Genomic DNA, 25446 nt, shown 5'->3' on the forward strand with positions numbered 1-25446 from the left:
GTAGGCTAAATGAATTTCCACTTTTTTACATAGTTGGAAAGAGCAAGCTATATGCTTTAAAATGATATATAACTTGTCATATGTAGACCATCCGAACTCATTTAAAAAGTGATTATATAAGCAAGAGCTAGAAGGTGCAGTGTCATAGAAAAGGGAGAAAAGAGGGTTTTATCTAGACGCGTTGAGGACAGGCTGATATTGATCAAAAATGCATTCCCCATAGACACTTGCCTGAGCATACGCGGGACTCATCCTCAATGAGTTAAAGGACAAGGTCACTAAAACTTTACAAAGATTGATCGTTATCTTTATCAATTGTATTACCATTACAGTGTTATCATTATGATTACAATTATTAATATTATAATCCTCTTCTTCTTCTTTTTTCTTCTGGGTTTGCTACAGAAATCATTTTCTCTATTAGAATCAAAATTATCATTACTGCCATGACTATCATCATTGTTATGAACAAAGCTCACTCACCTGTACCATACATGTGGACATAAAATTCCAACACACAGGTGGAGCTGGCTTCATTCATTGAAGGGGATAGTAGCTTGGCCTCACTGTAGCTCGATCCAGTACTCGCATCCACGTACAGGTAATAACCTATATATCCAACACAAGTAAGATATACACGTACATGCAAACACAGTTGGTATTTTGTTTCACTAATAAACCACTACTTTATCATCATATATTTAGCGTGTCTTAGTTTCTATATGATACGAGGCTTCTTGCCGATTTCGTGAGTGGTTAAATTCACTATTGTGGACTACAGTAATAAACAGAGAAATGTACACATGCCTGCTGCATTCACGTCAAGATCAGATTTAATAATTTCACATTGCAAAAAAATCGCAAACAGCACCTGACTATCCAAATTCATGATAACAAAAACTTCTTTAAATTAACATCATATGCAATATATAATATAGCAGTTTGACAATGTGCTTATTTATTTAAAAGTATATGGTTAAAATTCTTGTTTGATCAATAATTACTAGTTCATTACGTAAACTGCTGCTTGTCCAAATTTCAAAATCTTTCAAGTGTTTCATAACTATTCATGATATTTCTTATAAATGTTGATTTCATACTCATCAATGTTAGAATAGAAATAATGAGATAATGATTGCTGATAACAGCCAAGCACTGTCCCATACATGACTACATGTGTTGCTTTGCAGAGACCATGATTTCACTGAGCTGGCATATTGAATTGCCACAACCCAATCTACTAATTTATTTCTCTTGAAGATAGTGTGGCTCTATTACCAATGAATATATTATTTCCCTACCTAAGCTGGTGCCCAGGGTATTGTCAACAGATGGTCCTGTGTTGGAGTTGGGTGTGGCCCCGTTGCCTCTTTGCCACATGAAGCTGCCAGTACTAGAGTCTGTGTAGCCACACCAGCCTGGCTCAAATGTACACGTTCCTAATACAGGAGCACAATGAGAGTCATTAAAGTGCAATGCCATGCCATGTCCAATTTCACGTCAAGAAGTATAGCAAATTCAAATGAAGAGTACAATACAGGTATCACCAAAACCAGACATAAAACAGAAAGCTGAAAAGTCTTGAAGGTTTATTTGTTTTTTCCTAACAAACAGTCATTAATGGTGACAAAGTAAATGTAGTAGTGATGGCATAGTCTCATAAGTCTCTCATTTAACTTGATAAATATTCAAATCTCTAACATGGTATCTTTTCAAACATGAAATCAAAAGGAATATAATCAAAGAATCCATTCTTATCACAGATAACCTACTTAGTGCACTGACCATAATCCATAATGACTAAACCAATCAGCTTTATACCATGGTCAAATTTTTCAAAGCCATCTTCAGTTATCCATAGAGTTATGAATACCAAAATGAACTTGTACCATTGTCGGCCTGATTAGGAAAATCATTCTAGTAATGCATAAAGAAGAAAATTAATCACATCTAAATTTACAAGAGTCAACATCATCACTGCCATCACAAGTCATCCAAGAGATAATAATCCATTGATTAGCTCTTATTGATGTTATCAACATCATCACCATACTCATTCTGAAAGCTAAGACTCCATCCTTCCCCTCCTACCAAAGTTAGCTTCATCAACGTCACCAGCATCATCCATAAAGTCAAGTATCCACCCACCTGCTCCTACCATATTAAACCTTATCAATGTCATCACCATGGCGATCCAAAGCTAGGAATCTACCAGACCTCCACTCACCACAGTCCCTCTCATCACTGCCGTCTCCACACTCATCCATGAAGTTGCACACCAGGCCGTTCTTCGTCAAACAGTTGCCATTGTCACAAGTGAAGTAGCAGACGGGGGGATCGGTAGCCTCCGGACACACCCCCTGGTAGGAACTGATGTCGTCAAGGGCGATGTCGCTCCGTGAGACAGTGCCAACCGTGCCCCGGAAGCTTATCTAGAGACAGTTTTGCAGACAAGATCCTGGTTTACATAAACCCCTTCACTGCTAGAGACTGAACTCCCTATTGACTAGGTACAGGTGCCACAAGGCTTGGGTAGGAGATGCATTCTGAAACACTTGACTAAAGCTGTATGTGAATTGATTTTTATTCAACATTTTCTTCACAATAACAGTGATTCTTTCATTTTTCACACCAATACTCTATACGCATGTACAAACTCCCATGAAATAGATAAAATCGATTGAAAAACACTTACATCATATTGATACACTGTATTTGCTTTTTCTATAATGGCATCTATACACAACACAATTTACCTGTTCTACCAGATACAAAGGTGTTGATTGAAGTCTATATCATTCTAGGTTTAAGTCATCCTGCCTGAATGCTAGAGTACGGATTACATATTCTTAAAGAAATCTGGGCCCTGTTGCATAAAAGTTGAGATCAAGCACGAGCCAGAAAATCACACAAATTCTCTGAATACTCACTTCTGATTGGCTGATATCCATCTTTGATTTTTTTTAACTTATATCTGATTGCATATTTTTATGCAACAGGGCCCTGTATCCCCTTTCTTGAGAGAGAAAAACAATCTTAATTCCTAATTCAATTTCTTTGCTCCTGTGAGTTCAACACTTGTTCACTACATTACCATGTAAGTGGCCTGGGTGGAACTGGTTGTGACTGTGTCATGGACCCAGCCATTGGGCTGGGCATCGGTCTTAGTCCAGACCACTTGGGAGTCCACCAGGACGTCCAGTGTGCCATCAGCTGGACCAAGGTAGTACCAGAAGGACAGACAGCGTTGGTTGTCAGTGATGACCTCTGACCTCAGGATAGCCGTATCACCACTTGCCCTGGGGGACGAGGAGTCAATGTAGGCATAGAATCCTGGTGGGAGAAAATAGAATGCAGGATTGAAGACAGAAGCCATGTACAAAAATATGAACAAGAATATTTCTTACCATGGCCATCACTGTATACAAGATATAATGAGGAATAATAGAATCATACAGGATAGCTGATATCAATTAGACTTATGATAAAATGTTCAGTGTTCAACCTTCAAGACAATGAGGACAGGAGACAGACTTCAACAAGTTAAGATGCACATTGTATCTCACACTGAAAGACAAATGTCACTATCACTCTCATAGACACTTACCAATGAAAACCAAGAAAACTGCTACATTTGTCATTTTTGCCTGACAAAAAAAGTATTTGGTATCTTTAATATTTTCTGTTCCATATGTTTCAAATGTATAGATGTCTGGTTTCCACAGAGTTTCTCACAATGACACTTTAGATTGGTCCAGTTTATTTAAATGCCTGATCTCCAGCATGTTTTACTGCATCCAAACTTCAAAGCATTTTTTGTCATTAGTTGTATGTGTGCATAAGTTTGTGCAGAAAGAGAGAGTGTGAGAGAGTGACTAAGACTCAAATCCTCTCCCTTTCAGAGGAAGATCTCTCATTTTAAGGTCATTTTCTCAAAATCTCCTGCTCTTCCACATGAGTTTGAATTTCTCCCTCTCTATCTGTATGTTTCTTGCTTTAGGTGCATTTTCTCCCGCTCAAAATGGAGGTTTCTCAAATTTTCATTTTGCCATATGTTCAAAAGATAGCACCACAGAGCATCTATGTGTGTATGACTCTAGAGCTTCCAGGGCCCTGGACCTCAACCACGAGGGACGTCGTGCTTCAAGCTTGTAATGTGTGCTTTGTGTACATAATAATCATGGTGCACATTTTTTCTATGTCAGAGTCTTCAGTTCGCCAGGGGTCCAGGCAGAAGAATCTCCTACAGTTGTATGTAAGAGATGCTGGGGTTGTACATGTAGTTTCTGTCAGTGAGCAAGAGAGGAAAGTTGGTCTAACCTGCTGCGGTACCGGATGTGTGATCATTAGCTGGGCCAGATGTTGAAGATGGTGTCGGACCATTGAGTCTCAGCCAATCAAATTGGTCCTCATCAGCTGGGTTCCAGTACGTGCACATATCGGTCTCAAAGTCACAGGATGCAGTCGGTGAGCAGTAGTCTTTGTTCAAGTCAATGTCATCCAAGGCTACTACGCCATCCAGACCAGTTGTGGCCTCAAACACAATCTGTTTAATTGATATTCAATATTTTTGCCAGCATCGTTGAATACAATCATTTATCACATCATCATATGGTACAGATTTGTTAGGTTATTAAAACATTTTTTATACTACAAGCATTGAACTGAAATCAGCACAACTAACAGAAATTGAAGATGTTATATCACAGCATTCACATGAAATAATATGAATGATCTGAAATTAAGAAAACAGCAGATTTGTGGCCAAAAATGAAACAAACTAAATATTTACATAAAATGTCATTCAACATGATCTGATGTTTATAGTGGCTTGACTTAACTGCAAATGTAAGGCCAGGTATAGTGAAATTGGTTGAGATTAAAACACATTTTATACACACTTGGAATGCCACTACATGTATCTCCCTAAACAATGGAGTGTACTCAAGGATTACTTCACACCCTAAAGATGACTACGCACCGTGTAGTCCACCCCAAGGCCAAAGCTGCTCTCATAGACTGACCACCGTCCAGTGGCATAGTCCACCAGCAGCAGCTGGGTGACCATGGTGTCTCCGACGGTCAGTGTAGCGGTCAGCCGTGGAGGGTCAGTGCCAGCAGTATAAATCCAAATACGAAGGCAGCGCTGGTATGAGGCTGGGTAGACTGGGGAAATGAGCCTCGCTGTGGTCAGGTAGCCACTGGAGTCGGAGTCAACATATAGAATATTGCCTGAGGAGAAAAAGGAAGAAACATATTTTTCATATATTGACTGACTGCATTGACAAAAGTATAAAAGCATTTCAATTATGGGGGTTGCAAGGGGCTGGAAGCAATTCTATATTTCAATCTTTCTGATAGTTCTACACTCTGTGGGTGTAACATAATTCAGCCATTGGTGATGCAGTCAACATACAAAATATTTCCGGAGAGGGAGGAGAAAAATATTTTCAAGCTTAATTCGAGATACTGACATTCCGTATGACATGACACACGATATCTTACAGCATATCATTCAATCTAGTTCAATTCAATTAAACAGACATTGGGCCATGGGAAAATCATATTTCTACTTTCAATTCCTATGGTGCTTCTCATTAAAGCCTGTTCAGCAGCTGGATGTACCACGACTATGGTACATCTCCTATACATGAGGAAAACAAGCGTACAAGATGTGTATCATATAGAATACTGTGCGGTCACCTAGACCAGATCCATATGTGTGGTCCATATCTGGTCCATTGTTCAAGTTGGCCAAATAAGCAATATCCCTGGTCCAGTCTGCAGTGTCTGTGAAGTCCTGGTCAAAACCGCACAGACCATCATGCTCAAAGTCACACACAGCTGTAGGGAGTTAGAGTCAAATAAACACAGAATTGTCTTCAAGAAATTTCTGAACCCTGAGAAAAGGTTTAGGAAACTGTGGGATCATCACACACAGAAACAAAACTGAGTGTTACTGACTACTATAAATCGGTTTTTAGTGATATGAAATAAGTCTACCAAAAAAAAATAATAAATGACTATTAAAAAACAAGCATAAAATACCATTGACATAATTTGTACATGCGCATGTGAGCTAACATTCATTATTGGATGTCTCTTGGTGATAAGGCAATTGTATGCATGCAGTCAAAATCTGCATAATCCAAGAGTAAATTGAAGCTTTATGAATTCCAACCATAGTTTACAAGAAGCAGATACAATTCATAAGATCCTATACAGACATGTCTAACATAGTGCAATAGTCGTTGAGTATAACCAATGAAAAAAGTCAAATGTAGGACTACATGACAATACTAAGTCATCCCATTCCCTCCCCCCCCCCATTCTCTTTTCCCATTACATAAGAGAAAATAATATGTTCTCATGGCAAGTTCAATAAAAACTTTACACTCGCATAGTCCCACCTATTACTTTTCATATAAGTACACATCCACCCATACATCTACTTACTTGACGGTGGACATTCCCCAGTGCTGAAGGAGATATCATCAAGGGCAATGACCCCTCTTGTTCCTGCGCCTCTCACTGCTACAAACATCACCTATAGCACATACAGCAGGTCAAAGGTCACTTATTCTGTTATACAGTCTTCAATGTGTGCACTCTATTCAATCTCACTTCACATATTCAACATGATACTTAAGAAATTTCCCTTTCACACAGCATTTTGTTAATTTCTACTTGATGTAAAGCCACTACCAAGTGAAGAAGGCGTTTTTGTTCTGTGACTTTTTTTTTTAATTATTCATGGTAAATAAGTGTATGGAATGAAAATTTGGTGATAATTCTTCAACAAAGTATCCTATGACTATGGTGTGTGACACTTGCTACCCACACAGCAGGTCAAACAAACCTGGAAAGTTCCCACAAAGTAGACCTGGCCCTGCATCCAGTCTGGGCCCTGGTTCCCTGACCTGGTCCATTCCAGGGCCCCATTTGGGTCGTCACCACGGTGGACGTTGAGCGTGTTGACGTCAGCCCCATACATGTGGTACCAGAAGACCGTACAAATACCCACACTGCCCGCACTCAGTGGAGTGGACAATAGGATGGCTGTATCTGCAACATTGCCTTGGTCTGACCGCATGTAGATATAATTGCCTGGAGGATAGAAGACACATCATTTCAAGCTTTGTGGTACTTGCTTCAGTTCTGCTTTGTTTTAATTTTTGTGGTGGGGAAGGGGATTTCCCTACTCCTTCTATTCTCAAGCAAGTTTGCAATAAAAAAAAAAAAACTAGATTGTCGCTACGGCGACTGGTGTATGCCTCCGCCATAATGCATGGTTCTCCTAATAGGTCTATAGTACAATGTCTTGACAATGTGTGATGACAGTTTCACACAATTGGCAAAATATTAAAATGACAGGTTTGCCACAAATGTGCTGAATGTTCACTTTCCTAGAACTAGTGTTCAATTGGATGAATGATTAAAACATCAGAGTGCAGGTATTTGGGGGAACTGATGATTTTTACTTGACATTTGACCTTTTTATAAGTACAGTCAAACTCGGATACCTCGACGTCGGATAAGCCGAATATCACTTACCTCGGGGGCAAAATGAAAGTCTCGATTGTTCCTATGGAGTTTCCGTGTATTAAAATTCGCGTGGCTCGAAAAAGATAACTCGAAGTTCGGTTACCTCGAAGGGAAATCTAATGTCCCGATCTTAATTAACTTATTGTTTTTCCCAGCATGTTGCTCGAATCGAAATTGTAAACATCACTCAGCATCTCCGATTAAGCGCGCGTGGACAGCGAAGACGTGTCACATGTTTTCACACTCGATTGTAAATATTCTGAGACCAGAACAATCGCGCGCCCAAGAAGAAATACCCGATACACAGCTGACAAGGAAAATCCCCAACACCTACCAACACACGTACATGGTATGCACATAGCACCCGTGCCAATGGAGTGCTTTACGATATAGCACTACGCGCTGCCCCATCATTTGCTTTTCTTTAACCACTGTGTTTTGATTTTTGATCAAGACAGTCATACCGTGCGCGTAGATTTCTCAACTGTCGGGGCGCACCTGCTTACGTTGACAGTTATATCTCTGCCATTAAGCACGCTCCACTGTCAAAACATCAATCTACCTCGTAGTGCCTTTTTTAAACTATTTTTTTTTTTGCCTTTCACAAAGTTTACTTCCCCGAGAACGCAAGCACTGAAACTTTTTTTTTTCCAGCAATGCGATTATGAAAATCTGGAAGTATAGGCCGATCACAATGAAGAATAGAATTCACAGGGCTCCGCACTAAGTTTTATCAGGCCACCAATATCATTGATTTTTATTTTCTGGTGGTCGAAAGTAAAATCTGGTGACAAAAAAAAAATCAGGAAAAACATTAGAAAAACTAAATCGGTCCTACTAAACATAGACAAATTAATATTAAGCATTATTGAAGTGATACAGATGTCCATGTCTAAAACAAATGAATAGAAAATTCAATCATCTTACTCTGTGTTTAAAGATTTGACAAATAGGCATAGATATTATTATAAAAGTTGATGCCCATATATTGAGGAGGTCAAAACTTACGTTTGAAATGAGAAAATGGGAGCATTTGCTGACATTTGTTAGCATCCGACATTTGTTTTAGCATTGTAAAAAGCCGAAAGTTACCGTTATTCATTTTTAAATGTAAAAGCAAACAACCGACATTCATTTTAGAATCTTACGGAGCTGAATACTATCCTAATCCATTTCCAAACGTGAAAGCAAATATCCGCTATTTGCTTTAGCATCTAACTGAGCGGATTAATACCATTAAACATTTCCAAAATTCAAAGCCACAATCTGTTATTTATTTTTGCATCGTACGGAGCAGAATATTACCGTTATTCATTTCAAACATCCGACATTTATTTCATTATCGAACGGAGCCGAATGTTACTGCTGTCCACTTCCGAAAGTGAAATGAATCATCTGACAATATTTTATCATCGCACGGAGCCGAATGTTACTGTTTTTCATTTTTGAACGTCAAGGCAGACATCAGACATTTTGGACTATGAAACGTATAGCTGAATGTTACTGATATTTATTTTAAAATGTACCGTAGCAAATATCCAATATTTTTCTTTATCATCGCATGGGGCAGAATGTTACTGCTGTTCGCTTCCAAACATGCCAAACGTAAAAGCAATCATTCGACATGTATTTTAGCATCTTCCGGAGCTGAATGCTATTGACATTTACTTTCGAACGTAAAAGCACACATCCGGCGTTTATTTTATCAGCGTACGGAGTTGAAGATTATTGTTATTCACTTCAGAACATCAAAGCAAACATTCGACATTTATTTTAGCATCTTCCGGAGCTAAATGTTATTGCAATTTACTTTCGAACATAAAAGCAAACATCCAGCATTTATTTCATCATTGTCAGGAGTTGAATATTATTGTTACTCTTTTCCGAACGTCAAAGCAAACATCAAACATTGATTTTACCATTAAAAGCAGCTGAATGTTACTGTTATTCATTTCGAAATTTAAAAGCAAACATCAGACGGTTATTTATAGCATCATATGGACATGATGGAGCAGAATATTACTGCTATTTTCTTCCGAACATAAAAACGATCATCTGACATCTATTTTAGCATCTTCCGGAGCGGAATGCTATTGCTATTTACTTTCAAAAGTATAAGGAAACATCCGACATTTATTTAACCATCGTACGGAGTTGAATGTTATTGTTTTTCATTTCCGAATGTCATAGCAAAAATTCGACATTTATTTCAGCGTCTTCCGGAGCCGAATGTTATCCTTATTCATTTCCGAACGCAAAATCAAATATCTAACATTAGTTTTAGCACCATACGGAGCTGAGTCTTATCGTTATTCATTTCCAAAAGTATGAGCAAACATCCGACATTTATTTTAGTATCATACCGAGTCGAATATTACCGTCATTCATTTCCACAATTAAACGCAAAACTCTGACATTTATTTTATCATCTTACGTAGCCGATTGTTACCGCTGTTCATTTTGAAAAGTACAGGCAAACATCCGACTTTTTTTTTTTTGGTGGCGCGATCGGGCCACCAAAATCTTTATTTCTGAAATTTTGATTTCACTTCCGATTTTCACTCAATTCATTCATATAAAAGTTGATTCAATTCAAATTGACAAGCATGCAAACAATCAGTAGGCACTATAACAGACACATCGATGTTGAACATCGATAAACATCGGATAAGTCGAAGAAAATTCGACGTACGCGTACCTCGAAATTCGCGTACGTCGAACCATTTTCTTCAGTCCCGACGAATTCGAGGTATCCGAGTTTGACTGTATATGCATCGAGTAATATTCAAGGTATTGAGAAAAAAGTATAATTTCAGTATCAAATGGTAAAATAGTATTATCTAAACCTGGCTTTGACCTTTGACCTCACAGTTCCACAGAGAATCACTGTTCGGTAGAAAATGCATAAATATGAAAGTTTCATGATAATACCTTGAGTTACTTTTGAGATATGGAGGAAGAAGTGCAATTTAGCACTTTCACTTGACCTTTGACCTTTGACCTTTTGGCAAGAAACTTCCCACAGAATATATATTGGGTTGTACATGCATACATCAAGTTAAAAAAAAAATCCTTCAGGCATTGCATAAATATAAGGAAAGTAGTCATATTTTGAGGAGTTGACCTTGACCTTGACCCCTGACCTTTGACCCATGACCCCCAACTTCCCTAGATAATCACTGCCCATCGGTACATGCATATATACTAAGTTCCATAAAGATACCTTGAACCATTTGCGAGATATGGAGAAAAATATGAAATTTCAACCTTTTTTTCACAAAATAACCTGTGACCTTTGACCCCGTGACCCTGAAATCCAAACAAAGTATCATCCCCCCAGGATATACCCTCATACCAAGTTTGATGCAAAACCACCTCACGGTTCTTGAGATATTGACAAAAACAAAACGGGATGGACATACGGACGTACGGACGTACGGACGGACGGACGGACGACCCGAAAACATAATGCCTCCGGCCACTTCGTTGGCGGAGGCATAAAAACACACACACTCAGAAATCATTTAAATTGGATTTTAATCAAACAAAAGGAGACATCCATTAAAGTAACACTAAAATGAGTACAGAGAGGAAAAAAATAACAAATTACAAGTTATTGTGTACATTCCCAATTGACATTATGAAATTCCAAACTCTATACATGTGTTATTTGCTCAAAATTCTTCTGGCAAGCAAATTTCACTTGACATCCGATAAAAACTAGAGAAAAAGAATTGAAAAAATGGCTTGTTTTTGTTCTTGTCATAGGAATTGTACTATTTTGATATCGATGGAAACGGTGAAATAGTTATAATATGACCAACACTGTCCATTGCATGGAGAACCAATATTTTTTGTTGTTGTTGTAAAAATAAGCAGAACAATAATTCTTTCTAATGCATCATTTCATCTTCATTAAACTACCAAATTGTGGTGTGTTGGCTGGAAAAGTCTCTACAATCATTTAGAGAAAGGTAAATTCACTAGTAAGCACTAAATGTGGAAACATGAAGAGCGACTGCAGCAGCTTTTATTTGACATCAAAAGAAGAACAGTCATTTACACACACGATATCTTATCCCCTACAATTTACCTGGGAGTTATGAATGATAATAATCATAATAAGAATGATTTACATTTTACCACACTTACTACAGAGTTTGTAGGCACCTTACATTATACCATCATAAAGTTTACCATAACATACTTGACGGGGGATGGATGCCTTTAATTATCTCTCCAATGGTATTTGTCATTCTCTATTTCACTTATTTCTAAGCATATTGATTATAAGGTGGAATCAGGGTTCCTATGAAACCAAAAACTAACCCATCTGCAGAGTTGCCAATCAAAATAAATATTCAGTAAAACTTTATCAAGAATTAAGCATCAAAAGACATTTACATTGAAGTGCATTCCTGCTTCTTACTGAAAAAAAAAAAGGAAAAGCTGATATTGTACCATGGACTGACACAGAGTGAAAACTGGGCAGTTCTTTTTTCTCCAAAGTTAAAGTGGTTGGGAGGTTAACACTTGTACGAGGAAAGAGGAGGTCAACCTACCTGAGGTGCTGCCTAGGGTGTGGTCCACCTGAGGGCCAGAATTGGGCACCGGGGTGCTGCCAGTGTTCCTCTCAAACTGGAGGCCAGAGCTCGGCCGGCTGAAGTCACAGAAATTGGACTCAAAGGTACAGAGAGACAAGACAGGTGCTGTCGGGAGATAAAGAAAAAAAGAGGAAAAACTCTGAATACATGTTTCACCAATTTTCCCTCCTTCAAAAACTCCCACACCCCACAAAAATATGTAACAGTAAAAGCATGTGAATGGTCCTTCAAAGGAAGAAGTAGATGAAAGAAGAAAATGAGACCAATGGTCAATGTTTAGAAGGGAGAGAGTGTCTGTCTGTTATCAATAAATTTATTATTACAAGTCCAGTTTTATAATCATAGAAATTATCATCATAATTATCATAATCACAAATTTCATCATTAATTATCATATTTTTCATCATTATAATTAGCATTTTTAAATCAATAACATATGCATGTATAGCTATCATCACTTCTTGATCAAAAGTCACATGAGAAAGTAGTTTAAATCACTATTCAAAGATTACAGACTGGTAACACTCTGACGGATATGTTCATATCTTTAGTAGATAGTAGGTGGGGGTGATTGTCTGCTATGCAGAATTTCTATCACTCTTAGAGTGCATACGAGTATCTTACGAGGAGTCGCCTGTTGGGTGGTGACTGGAGCTGGCGTAGCAACGTCTGAACAGCTAGTCATCTCGATGTCGAAGTCGTCTACAGCGATATCGCCATCGTCACCAGCTGATCTGAACACGGCCTCAACAGCCACCTTGTGACAAAATAATTCATATTACTTTGGCGTGAATTTTTAACTAAATGTGACTTTTAAAACTAAGCTTGCTGCATTATATGTTGCTTCATTGGGGTGCATACGTGAACTTCTCAATAAATCTCATATTCATTCACAGAAAGCTCCATTTCAAACTGCTTTACTACGGTTGTATTTGTCCATTTGTTTGACCGATATAATGCAATTGAAATTAATTCCAAATAATTTAGTTTCAATTCTACTACATTTATCATACAAAAACAATTTACAGATGTAAACATTTGAAATGTTATGTAGTCATACAATCATGTTGTCTGTATTATTGTATATATTTTTTTGAATGGAAAAGAAATAAATAATGAAATACAAATAATTATTTGTGCTTTTCGTGTGTGAATGACTGTGATAAATATATGAAATACAGACTTATGCACTGAGACGAGTGCATTAATACACACAAATTCCTGAGAATATGGCATAAACATAATAATAATGATAATAATAAAGGACATTTATATTGCGCAGCTACTATAATAATATACTCTACTGCGCATTACAAAATGACACGCATACAGGAAATTCAAACAGAAAATACATTACTTCAAAAGATGACTTTTTAACCTGGCCTTAAACTCATTGATTGTAACTGCTTGTCTTACAAACAAAGGGAGATTATTCCATAATTTTGGTGCAGCGTACAAAAATGCCCTGTCACCAAGAGTAACTTTTGGTTTCCTCGATGGATATAACCAGTAAAAATGAATCTAAGTTAATAGGAGGGGAGGAATCTTACCCTGAATTCTGTATTGCTTGAGATATCCACCCTGCCATTCTTCCAGACGTTGCCCTGGTCCGTGTTACGGGACCAAAGGAGCTTACTGGTATCAGAGTTATCCACGGTGTATACATTCAGCTCTCCAACATCTGTGATAAAATTGACAAAGTGATACAGTACTCATCAGATAATTGGGAAGCACTTTGATTGGGAACCCCGCTCAAATGAGAGAAAACCTTGACTCACACTCCTTCACGATTACACAGTGACCACTCCATACCCATGATATTGCATACTTTGAAAGTATTATTATCATTATCATTATTATGTCATTTTATTTATACAGGGGTGGCCCCGTCAGTAATCAGGTACTGTTTTCCAGGGAGCCCTGTAAACACATACATTGTACATACAAGATAACAATCACAACAAATGAAAATGAGAACATGAGGAATAAGACTAAAAGTAACCATTTGCAACCAGGATGAAAAAAAAAATCCAACTTACTGACTGAGTTTATAAAAAATGGAACACCCCCCCCCCCCCCCATCCCATAATACGCCAGTTCGGAGTTAGCTCATGGGCACATTGGTACGAATGATCTTTCTTTTTTCTCAGTTGGTTAGGGGCACTTCACTCGTTTTCAGAGCGACATAATGCATAAGCTTTATGTAACAATTTATGGGATTCATCAATCCCGTTCAAACAAAGAATAAACTTGCGTAGACCAGATGAGCAGAATGATCTGTCAATTCACACCTGAGAAAGCATCCATTTCATTATTTTGCATTGGATGTATTAACAATCATGACAATCTCTTTCTATTGATAAATTGCCAAATACCACTTTTGCTGACAGGTGGATGTGCTGGCAAGCGGCATTTATAAGGATTACATGATTGAATAATCATTACATGACAGATGCTTATCCCAGTAAATTTAAAAACCAAAATGCCTGTTGGTCCGAATGACCTTGTTTCTGCTCATGCGCAAAGTGGAACTCCGAACTGGCTTATAAGTAAGTGTGGATATATGAAGGAATATACAAAAGATTGGTAACTTTTTTTTTTGCCCACTATAAACATGTGATCACACAAGAGTCAACAGTAACTAAAATCAAAATCAGAATATTGGCTCTTTATGAAATTTGTTCAAGATTCGTGAAAGTGAATATTTTGTTTTGTACTGTAACACCACACAAGTGTACAGCTCTACATGTATGAAGTACCACAGACACACATTCTTAATTCCATACACAATATGTATACCAGGCAACCACTTACTTGCTCCATACATGTGATACCAGAAGATGAAGCAACCAACGGAAGCAGCACTCAGATGTTCACTGGTCAAGATTGCATTCTCACCATCATCTAGCTTGGTGTTGGAGTTCTCAAAGTACAGGTAGAAGCCTTCAGAGCAGCAGATGGGAGAATAAAGTCAAATAAATCTGAGTTTATCATTGATTGAAAAGCTACTTTGACAGCAAGCTGTCTTGACCTAGGAAAGTACATCCTTTGAACTCCTATCCAACAAGTGAGTACCCATGAAGAGTAATTATATTTTGAAATGCACTGAGATGGAGGGTGCTCTGTACCCTATCTGAGGATATTAATGTTGTGACTACAGTCGTGTATACTGTGTAAAACACAATCTTTGGCCTGACATAAGATAACATTAAATATCAACCTCACTTAAATTTTCAATGCTACACTTCAGAGGAATGGCGGTGTGAAAATAGCACCCTAATTATTCTCCTCCTCCTCCAGAAACCTGGAACAAGATGCAGATTGAATAAGTCACTGTAAAACAAATTCTACTTCTATGATTACAAAGGTTTCTTTTCTTTTTCTTTTTCCATGAATAAGATTGCATGCTCAATCTGTATTATAGGTCACAATAACAAAAAAGAACGAACTAGCCTGGGATTTGAATAGTGTAATCTACTGCTTCAAGCAGCAACACAACCACTGAGTTGAAGCCAGTTCATGGCAGTGATATGATGTTTAAACAATTACTCAGTATTTACCTCTCATTCATTCTCTCTTGGTCTTATTCGTAATTCATTAGCCTCCAGTAACGTGACTAAAAGAATGAAAGAAGTTTTTGCTCTTTCTTATAAATTCCAGCATGCTCTCACTCACACAGTCATTCATTCTGATTCTGAGTGATCTGGAGTATGCACATTTACTCAAAGGACCTCCAAATTTCTTCCTATATTCTCCCTCCATTTTCAGAGTCTGCTGTAATGAGTGAATTTTCCCACACTGGATTCTAGTTTTGCTGACTCAAATTATCAGTCTAAATGCCTAAAAACAATTTTCTTCAAAATGAAAATAAAAATAATCCTTCCCCCAAAAAAGAAACTCTACCTACTAAAATAAAACAACTAGGTTGTGATTTATCTTGACCTTCAGCTACATTTTTAAATTCAGAGGCTGTTACCACTATGGTAATAACTTTACCTTGCCCAACACACTCTCCTCTCAGGATTTCAATGTCGTCGATCGCGATGTCACCGGCCGGACCGGCTCCCCTCAAGGCCTCAATGACTGCTTTGTAGCGGTGGGAAGCAGAGACCGTCACCTGACCAAAGCGCCATGAATCATGGGAAGGACCTGGAGATCGTTTGAAATGAAAAATGATATTCCATTATGCCTAATACTTCATTTACAACAGTAAGAGTATACAGTGTATTTCCATACTTCATAAATTCTTCTTCCTCTTCTTTATAGTAATCAGTCTCCTTCAAATCGGATGATTATAGCATAAATAAGGCCATTTCATGTATTTGACGTCTTCACTGGGATTTTGCCCTGCTCTCTGTGTCATGCACAAAGCACAAATTTACATGTGGAATGCATTTAAGTGTAAAAATTTAGTTTCTTTGTTTCTCAATACATTGTATTATTTGGAGTTCAGTATTGGCAAATATAAATGCAAGTCTTATATTGTTTGTTTGTTTGTTTGTTTTTTCAAACGAACTGCCACCTCTTTCACTACCATCAAAAGGTTTGAATTAAGAAGACAACATCATTCATCAGTTTCCACGACAACCTACCTGTCCTGGTAAAGAGCGGATCGCCGTAAGTCTGCGTAACCTGGTCTTCAGTGTACACACTAAGCTGGCCTAGATCATCGCCATACATGTGGTACCAGAACTTGACACACTCGCTCTCTGTGTCGGTGTAAGCTGGGCTGAAGAGGCGGGCCTGGTCTCCAGGGGATGCTTCTGATGCCCTTGCATAGACGTAGTAACCTGGGATTAACACAAGAAACAAACACTTCACAGCATGTTATGTTTTGATTTACATGTTGGTAAACATGGAGGGGACATACAAACAACCAGCAGACTGGTCATATTAAAAACTTACTGTATTTCTTGTATGTGTGTGGGTGTGTGTGAAAGCCCTCATCCTGGCAAAGAAAACTAGTTATGGGCATGAACACTCAGCACTAGCGGCGATTCCCATTATGACAAAGTCACTGGACTAGCAGTTTTCTCTCACTATGTCCAAATTTTGTTACAGCTGAACAGTAAAAAATAAAAAAATATTGATGATCATTTTGAAATCTGAATTTTTATTAATTGTATCAGAAATGTTGTTATAACTGTGTCTGTTTAATGGGAGTGCACTGTACAATTTACAGGGGAAATTATCATATGTAGGCTTAGAAGGGCAGAGAGATGAGGTCTGTAGGAAAACTACAGTCAGGAGGGGTTACCATGGTAATGGTGGGAAGCTTACCAAGAAATGAGCCAGTGGAGTGGTCAGACGTTGGTCCAGTGTTTGGTGTGGGCGTGCTGCCAGTCCTTCTCTGCCACTGGAAGGCATTGTTCTCATCCTGAGTCCAGCCACAGAAATTGATCTCAAAGTCACATTCCACTGGGTAGGTTAGTGGGAAAAAGATCAGAGATAGAGGCTGAGTGTGAAACAGTGGCAGCTATGGTGTCTTCAAAGTTCAAAGCCAGTCAATGGTTTTGTTGACTTGAATGAATAAGGCAAACTTGTTCAGAACAGATGGTTCATAAAAAGTGGACATAGTGTCCTGAAAAGTTCCCCAAATCCATCTTGAATTTTGCTTAATATGTGAATGACTACACGTGTAATTCTACTCATTACAGAATTAGGAATTATTTTATAAAAGCATGTATCACATGTTTTGAGTAATTGCATTTTCCAAAACTTTCTGTAAACACTATACTCTGCCCCCAGAAAAAAATGCATGCGTTTATGTCTTTCTTTGTCTTTTTCTGATGTCATCAATAGTAATATTACCTAAAAAACAAGCATAATAATATGTCTTTCTTCGCCTTTTGTGATGTCATCAATCGTAATATCAAGTAAAACAAGCACCATGATGCATCTTGATATGCACCTTACATGTGCTTTCAACAGCACTAACTCACTATAGCAAGACACATGTATGTCATAAAATAACTCATCAGAATTCATGACAGTCATTACTCTATTGGAATGCTTTGGGACTTAACCTATGGCTAGAGAACATGTGGAATAGTTTGGTATAAAACTTGTGATGCTATTGTGAGCTAGTACACCTGGTCACCAGGAATTCTTAAAGTTCATATCACTTGGCATTGTCAGAGACAATTAAGATATCTGATAAACATACACTGGCAGCTTCCTCCCAAAAGAACTCTGTAAACCTTCATCTTCTTTTATTAAACACATTATCATGACTTCTTTTCTCTCTCTCTCTCTTTTTTTTTTTTTTTTTTGTTGGGGGGGGGGGGTGGTTTGTTTTTGTTCTGTTTTATTTTGAAAAAAAAAGATGGAAGGACATTCCATCTCACCTTGAGTTGGGCAAGCCCCATCATAGAGTGTGATGTCATCAAGGGCTATGTCTCCTAATCCATCACTTCCAGCCACACCTGTAAATTTCACCTGAAGCAATTCAGACACCAACATCAATTCAAACATCATCTTTACAGTAGTACAGTTGCTACCACTCAATCTGAACTTGGATGAATGGAAATACATTTTGACTAAAGAATACCACAGCAACATTTCCACGGTAAATAACTTTTCCCGTTTAAACATCTTTGAGTGGGACACATTTTTATCCATATATTGGTATTGGTACAAAGAGAATACTTTATATAAGATTTAGCTTCCTGAAATCAGAAAATTCAACAGACCCCTGACCAAAAAGAAAAAAAAAAAGTAGTTATAGGCATCACAAAACCTTTGTACAATCATAGAAACTTTGTGCAGGCAGCTTTAATGAGCAGAGGCTTAAAGTCTTTGTCTGGACAGAACGTCAATATCAGTGAAGGGCTTGAATACTCAATCATTTAATCTGTACATTTTATATGTGATTGGCAAAATTTATTTATTTCATTTATTTTTTTATTCAGTCTTCTTTTGATAGGGTAGCCCCATCAGTATGCAGGTACTCTTCTTCCTGGGAACCCTGCACATTCTGGTATTCAGAATTCAGAATTGAAAAAAAAAAACATGCTGCAATTTTTGTTTTTAATTCAGACTTACTAAAAATTTTGCTTCCTTCGCTTTGTTTTTATTCCAAGCAAATTCACACTGATCACAAAACTGTTTCACTTGATAAGTAAATCACTATTTTGTTGACACTAAAACTGAGAGAAAGACTTTGACTATAATATTGAAGGAATAAAAAAATCAGGATGAGAGAAGTGAACTCACAGTCCAAGGGTCTGAGTAGGTGATTTCCTTTTCAGCCTTTAGCCACTGGTTGCCTTGGGAACCACTCTTAGTGAAGATTCTCTCTTCCCGGAAGCTGTCTGCATAGACCCACATGCTAACATCCAGCCGGTAGACATTGGGACCATACATATGATACCAGAAGACCATGCACTGCGGGCCGGACGTCGGGTTCTGTTTGGGACCGACCAAGTCGGCATCATCACCAGTGGAGTGGCCAGAGGAGTCAATGTAGGCGTACCAGCCGGAGCCACTGGTGTGGTCAAAGCGTGGTCCAGTACTGTCAGTACTTGCCGATCCCTGAGCACGCTCCCAGTCAAAGTAGTCTGAGAAGACGTTCTCATAGGCACACCAGCCATCCTCAAAGGTGCAGCTCATGGCTGAATGGGGGATGGATAAATGTAAAGCAGAGTGTAGAGAAAGAGAGATAGAGAAGGAAGAATACTGAGTGAAATACTGATCCCACTACAGTATGTATGTTAACCCATTGAGGACGAGTCTCGAGTATACTCTGGCAGGGGTCTATGGAAAATGCACGTTGTAGCAAAATCAGCCCGTCCCCAATGGGTTAACACAGTTGCAGCACAAGGCATACATACATGTACATTTGTATGCCCACATAGTAAAGACCTAGTAGCACAGAGATACCATGGACTGGGATGGCCCAGCTCAGATATAGAAGAGTATACCTGTAACGAATGGTGAACAGATCTGTCACAAAGCCAAAGAATCTCAACTGGAGTCATCCATTACCAATAAATGTATGCTTCGATGCACACATTGTACGCTGACCAGTGCTATTCATGGTTTTCTAATGTATCCCATGAATCGCCAGGTCTTTTAAAGTGGAAGTCAACCCTGTCAAACTACCTAAATCACAGTCCATGAAACGTGTAAGGATACCAACTGTGGCTAGAATATCAACTTCCTGTAACAAACAGCCAATCGGGAAGAAGGGTTCTATTCACTCCCATGACACTTGCCATTGCAAGAGTTACCATCATAGCAACTTTTCAATAAAATGGGGCCCTGAAATTGTTTTACTGGATACAAGATCAGAAGCATCCAATATCTCTCCCCATTCCCGTCAGTTAAATGCTCATCCGACACACACACTGGTCTGACATTGTCCTTACACTATCCTTTATATGCTGTCCTAAACCTATACGATATGGAAATGCTGATGTTACAGTCTTTTGTTATACATGTAGCTTTGGTTAGAACCACCTGCTCATATAAACATTGGGGCCAGTTGAGGTTGTTTAGAACAAGTTTCCCTGAGAATGAATGACTATAACATCATACTTTGGTACTCCATTCTCATGGTGAATGTCAATTGTCTACACTGGTTATCTGAAATCAGTCACAAGTGAATATCATTCACATCAGAGAGCACCATGTTTAAAAAGCTAAACAAGAAAAAGGAATATGTTTCACAAGAAATGAACTGATAAACAGCTTATCACAGGCTGCTAAATAAGAAATATAGGGTTAAAATGATATTCCTCCATAAAAATGTTTTCTTTTCAGAGAATCATTGTTATCACTAAAAATGAATAGATGGGACAGAATTAACTTTTTCACATATTGAAGAACAGAAATAGATACAGGATATAGCTTTATCAACATGTGTATTATACTATCTACATGTATATTATATGTACCTTAGAATATTAGAATGTCTTCAACACCTAATCAAGGTTTTCAATCAAACAATATGGAAGCAATTAGCATAGCATTTGTTTTTGGCAACAAAAGATATACTGAATTGCTGAACCCACACTTCTTTGCAAGCAATAAATAAAGTTAAAAATTGATCACAGACAAATGGATTATATAAACAGGAAGATAGAGAGATAGGTGGATAGATAAGAGGGATAGATAGATAGATAAAGGGATAAATGAACAGATAAATGGATATATATAAAGTAGATAGATGAAGATAGATAGATTGATGTATAAATATACAGCTTGTATCGATAAATCGATAGACAGATACATGTATATGGATGGATAAACAGATAGATAAATACAACCTGTAGATAGATGAATGAATAGGTGGATTGATGGATAGATCATGGATGGATGGATAGAGAAAGAGAAGATATTCTACATCCTTTGATCATTCATGAATGTATCTACTCACAGACAATGGGTACATCTGTTCCTCCTCCACCATCACTGCAAGGACTGTCTGTGACCTGGATATCATCCAGGGCAATGTCTCCATTCTCATCAGCTGTCCCGGTGGCAGTGAAAGTGACCTGAAGGCACCAAAAATGAAGCAAAATATTCATTAACACCAGCAAACAACGTCAGAAAGTGATCTTTATTTGTTCTCCCTTAGATGGGGCAGTAAAGGGGAGGGGACTTTCTATCAAGCGCATCAAACACATCAAAATACTCACAGTGTGTCCTGCTTCGTGTCAAGATATACCTTTGTACAGACGCCTTCTCAAGGGGTACTTAATGATCGAGTTTGTCATCTTTGCTTCCTCTAAGATCACACATTTATTTAAATATCTTTTGGGCTTCCCAAAGCTTCACTACTGGTCCTTGACATCTAGTGCTTCCTGAAACTTTGTTAAGGTATCTTACCACTCAATCTAATTTCCCTAATGCATTGATATATTCACAGTAATAACTACAATGTACATACCTATCTCTTCCATGAACCTTTCTTATAATTACATTTGTTTGGAAAGCATGCAATTATTTATGTGTATTAAATGCATACGAAAGAAAACATCTGAAGTAGCTGTAGAATGTAAATCACAATGATTCATATCATAATCCAGGCTAGTTTGTCTGTCACATATTGGTCATCACAGATGCTAACAGTAAACACCTAAAGTCTTTCATGTTTGCACAACTGATAGACAACAATGAAACAAAAATGTGTCTAAAAATAACTGAAGTGAAATGGCAACAATAAGAAAAGCAAAAAATAGGACTTTTTGCCACAATTTGGATACAGCAGCAGCCTAGTATGAAGAGTCAATTATCATATTTTGCAATGCCTCCTCACAAAACAAACTTTCCCCAATAAACTAGTTTGTGTTCTTTCACATATCTTAAGTCACTTCTTTTGTAGGTGTGACTTCATTCTTTTGTGATTGTGGTTATTAAATGAGATACAGAACAATTACTACCACCTGTTGTCAACAAACTTTGTTGCTCTCAGGTAGATGTTATATTGCACATAATTCACCTTGTATTCTCCACTGCCAATGAGCACACTGGCACTACCATACAGCCACTCATCGGTCTGACTACCACTCTGCTTCCAGACAGAGAAGGGTGAGTTAAACGGCACGCTGGCAAAGACCTCCAGGTCTCCAACACCTGTATGGGGATAAAGATAGGTAAGTGCCCTGTTTTATCAAGAGTTAAAATCTATTATATAGTTGATTTCAACTGTAAGTCTATGGCAGCCTGTGTGGTAAGGAAATTTAAAATCGATTTTATCTTTTGACAAAACAGGGCCCAGGATTAGCTTTAAAAACAAAACAAAAAATCAAAGATAAAATTCACAAAAAATCTGCAGGAGCCATTCACCTGACTTTGGGCGCATGGTGAGGTCACCCTGTATTTTCAAAATAGAGGTGCAGAACTTAGTCTAACCCCCTGTCTGTACTCACTAATTCAGATACCATGATATTGATGAACATCATGGATGACACTCTAAGGATTATAATTATAATCATGATTATAACAATAATCATTATGATATGGTTGTAAAATATCATACAAATGAAAATATATATCACTACCACTACCACTACCACTGTTACCTACCATTACCACTACACACTACCAATACTAATACTACTGACACTACCACCACCACTACTACCACTCCCATAACACTCCCAATACCACTACATCACTACCCATGACACCACCACTACCACTATCACTCCAAAATACCACTAACACTAGCACCACCACCACCACTCCCAATGCAACTCCCAACCATCACTACCACCATTTAATTACTTCTACCTCTACACTCTACCACTACCACTACCACTACCACTATCATTAACACTACCACCACCACCAATAATACTAACACTTACATTAACATTACCAATACCAATACCACCACCAATACCACCTCCACTACCACCACAACCATCACCACTACCACTACCATGCCCAATACAACTCCCAATACCAATACCACAACCACCACAATGCCATTACCATTACCATCACCACTACAAATACCACTACTTCTGCTACCACTACCACTACCACTTCCCCTATTACCAGCACCATGGGTACATAAGACCATCATCACTACATGCGGTAAGAGAGAAGTTTGTAGTTGAACACACCTGTACCATACATGTGATACCAGAAGGAGACACAGGACCCATCAGTACTGGCTTCAATGAATTCACTGACCAGGCTTGCGGTCTTCTCCTCGCCTGACCCACCGCCCAGGTCAGTAGCCTCAAAGTACACATACATTCCTGGAAGGGGAAATTCATCGAAAAGTGAAAATCAGTTTTACTACGGCATGACACTAGTGAAAGACATAACAAATTCCAGAACAATAATCTAATAAAGATTTTTTTTTTCTGTCCACACATCTATCAAAATATTGTAAGTAGGTACATGCTCCATGAAAAGAGACCCACCTAAAAGTTCACCAAAAAATATAATAATGATTCTCAAGAGTTAGATTGGATAGTAGGTACATGTATTTACGTACTGATGATATAGAATCAATGAGGCGTCATAGGAAATCTATGCATACGAAATGCCTCCTCCTGAATTTTTTGCACTAAATTGTGTATTCGTTCTGAATGTCTCTACCTTGTTCAGTTCCCTTGGTGTGGTCAGTCAAGGGTCCAGTGTATTTTGATGGAGTTGCTCCATTGTTGCGCAACCAGTCCAGGGTGTCATCATTTTGTTCGTTAGTCCAGCCACATAAGTTGTCCTCAAAATCACAGAAACCTACAAAAATCATCAGGAAAGAATAAATGTTGGTTATTAGGTGTTCATCTCAAACATGGCAACCCTCATTGGATTGGTGTTATTGCAGTACAGTATCATTATCAAAGTCTAAAATTGCAATTTACCATTGTGCAACAGAGGTGGTATAATGTCAAAAGATTGTTGTAGAAAATAACAATCAATCGCCATTAAAATCAGAATCACAACCACTAATACGATCATATCCAGGTTAATATACATGATCTTAATCATATTTCCCATGACAAACACAATCAAAATAGAATTCATCAAATCCAAATAAAAATCATGACCTAATGAAACAGTGCAATCATAATCACAACCATACTCATACATACAATAATACATAATTCACCCGAACAAAAGAGACATCCAAAAACCTACCTGGCTTAGAGCATTCACCATCAGCTATATCAAGGTCATCAACGGCGATGTTGCCAACCTTGTTGGTACCAAGTGTGGCTCGGAGAATGATGCGGTAGTTGTGAAGAGCCGAGACTGAGGCACGGGCGTAGTGCCATTCATACTCATCATGACCTGCGGAGGCGAGTAGAGAATTTTACTTTTGACTTCTACAACACCCATCATCCATCAACAAAGCCATCAATGAAAATTCGAAGCATCGATAATGGATGACTGCAAAGCGCTTGGACCAAAAATGTGATCTTAGCTGCAGTCATCGCAATAACTTTCTGTCCTGATTGTGTGGTCCATGCCCAAACTTGGCTCATTTAGTGTGCAATAGTTGATGACTTTAGTGTGCAATAGTTGATGACTACAGGCAAGAACCTTCTTCATGACTATAGGCAGTGAACTCTTGGAAGTTCACTGGATGTTGCTACGGTGTGATTTGTCATCAATTATAAAATATTAAATAGCAGTCATGATCAGGCATGCTATGAGACTGCAATACTGTTGACATATCATTTTGACTAATATGTTGCATTTTCATTGTTGCACAACTGAAATAGTTGTGCAGTGTTATTTCATACTTTTTGGACATGATGTATGTCCATTTCAAAACAAAAACCAACAATTTCTGCAGCCATATAGAGACTATGTTTCACCTTTAATACCC

General features: G+C 38.1%; 1 protein-coding gene across 1 annotated transcript; it reads right to left on the reverse strand.

The window, feature by feature from the left end:
* Positions 1–2162: 2162 nt before the first annotated feature.
* LOC139733984 (MAM and LDL-receptor class A domain-containing protein 1-like) lies at positions 2163–25417 on the reverse strand. Its single transcript, XM_071644795.1, has 22 exons — positions 25399–25417; positions 24753–24905; positions 24210–24350; positions 23726–23863; positions 22594–22727; positions 21529–21646; positions 19365–19762; positions 18497–18587; positions 17430–17567; positions 16742–16939; positions 16146–16298; positions 14964–15092; positions 13700–13830; positions 12774–12906; positions 12108–12254; positions 6860–7107; positions 6457–6547; positions 5704–5844; positions 4982–5232; positions 4321–4546; positions 3095–3333; positions 2163–2432 (listed from the first exon to the last, which is right to left on the reverse strand). Exons 1-22 carry the CDS (start codon positions 25415–25417, stop codon positions 2163–2165), a joined length of 3687 nt encoding a protein of 1228 aa, XP_071500896.1.
* Positions 25418–25446: the final 29 nt, after the last annotated feature.

Source organism: Diadema antillarum, unplaced genomic scaffold (assembly GCF_040938485.1).
Source record: "Diadema antillarum isolate AM-2024a unplaced genomic scaffold, OU_Dant_1.0 scf00000025, whole genome shotgun sequence".
Classification (NCBI taxonomy): domain Eukaryota; kingdom Metazoa; phylum Echinodermata; class Echinoidea; order Diadematoida; family Diadematidae; genus Diadema; species Diadema antillarum.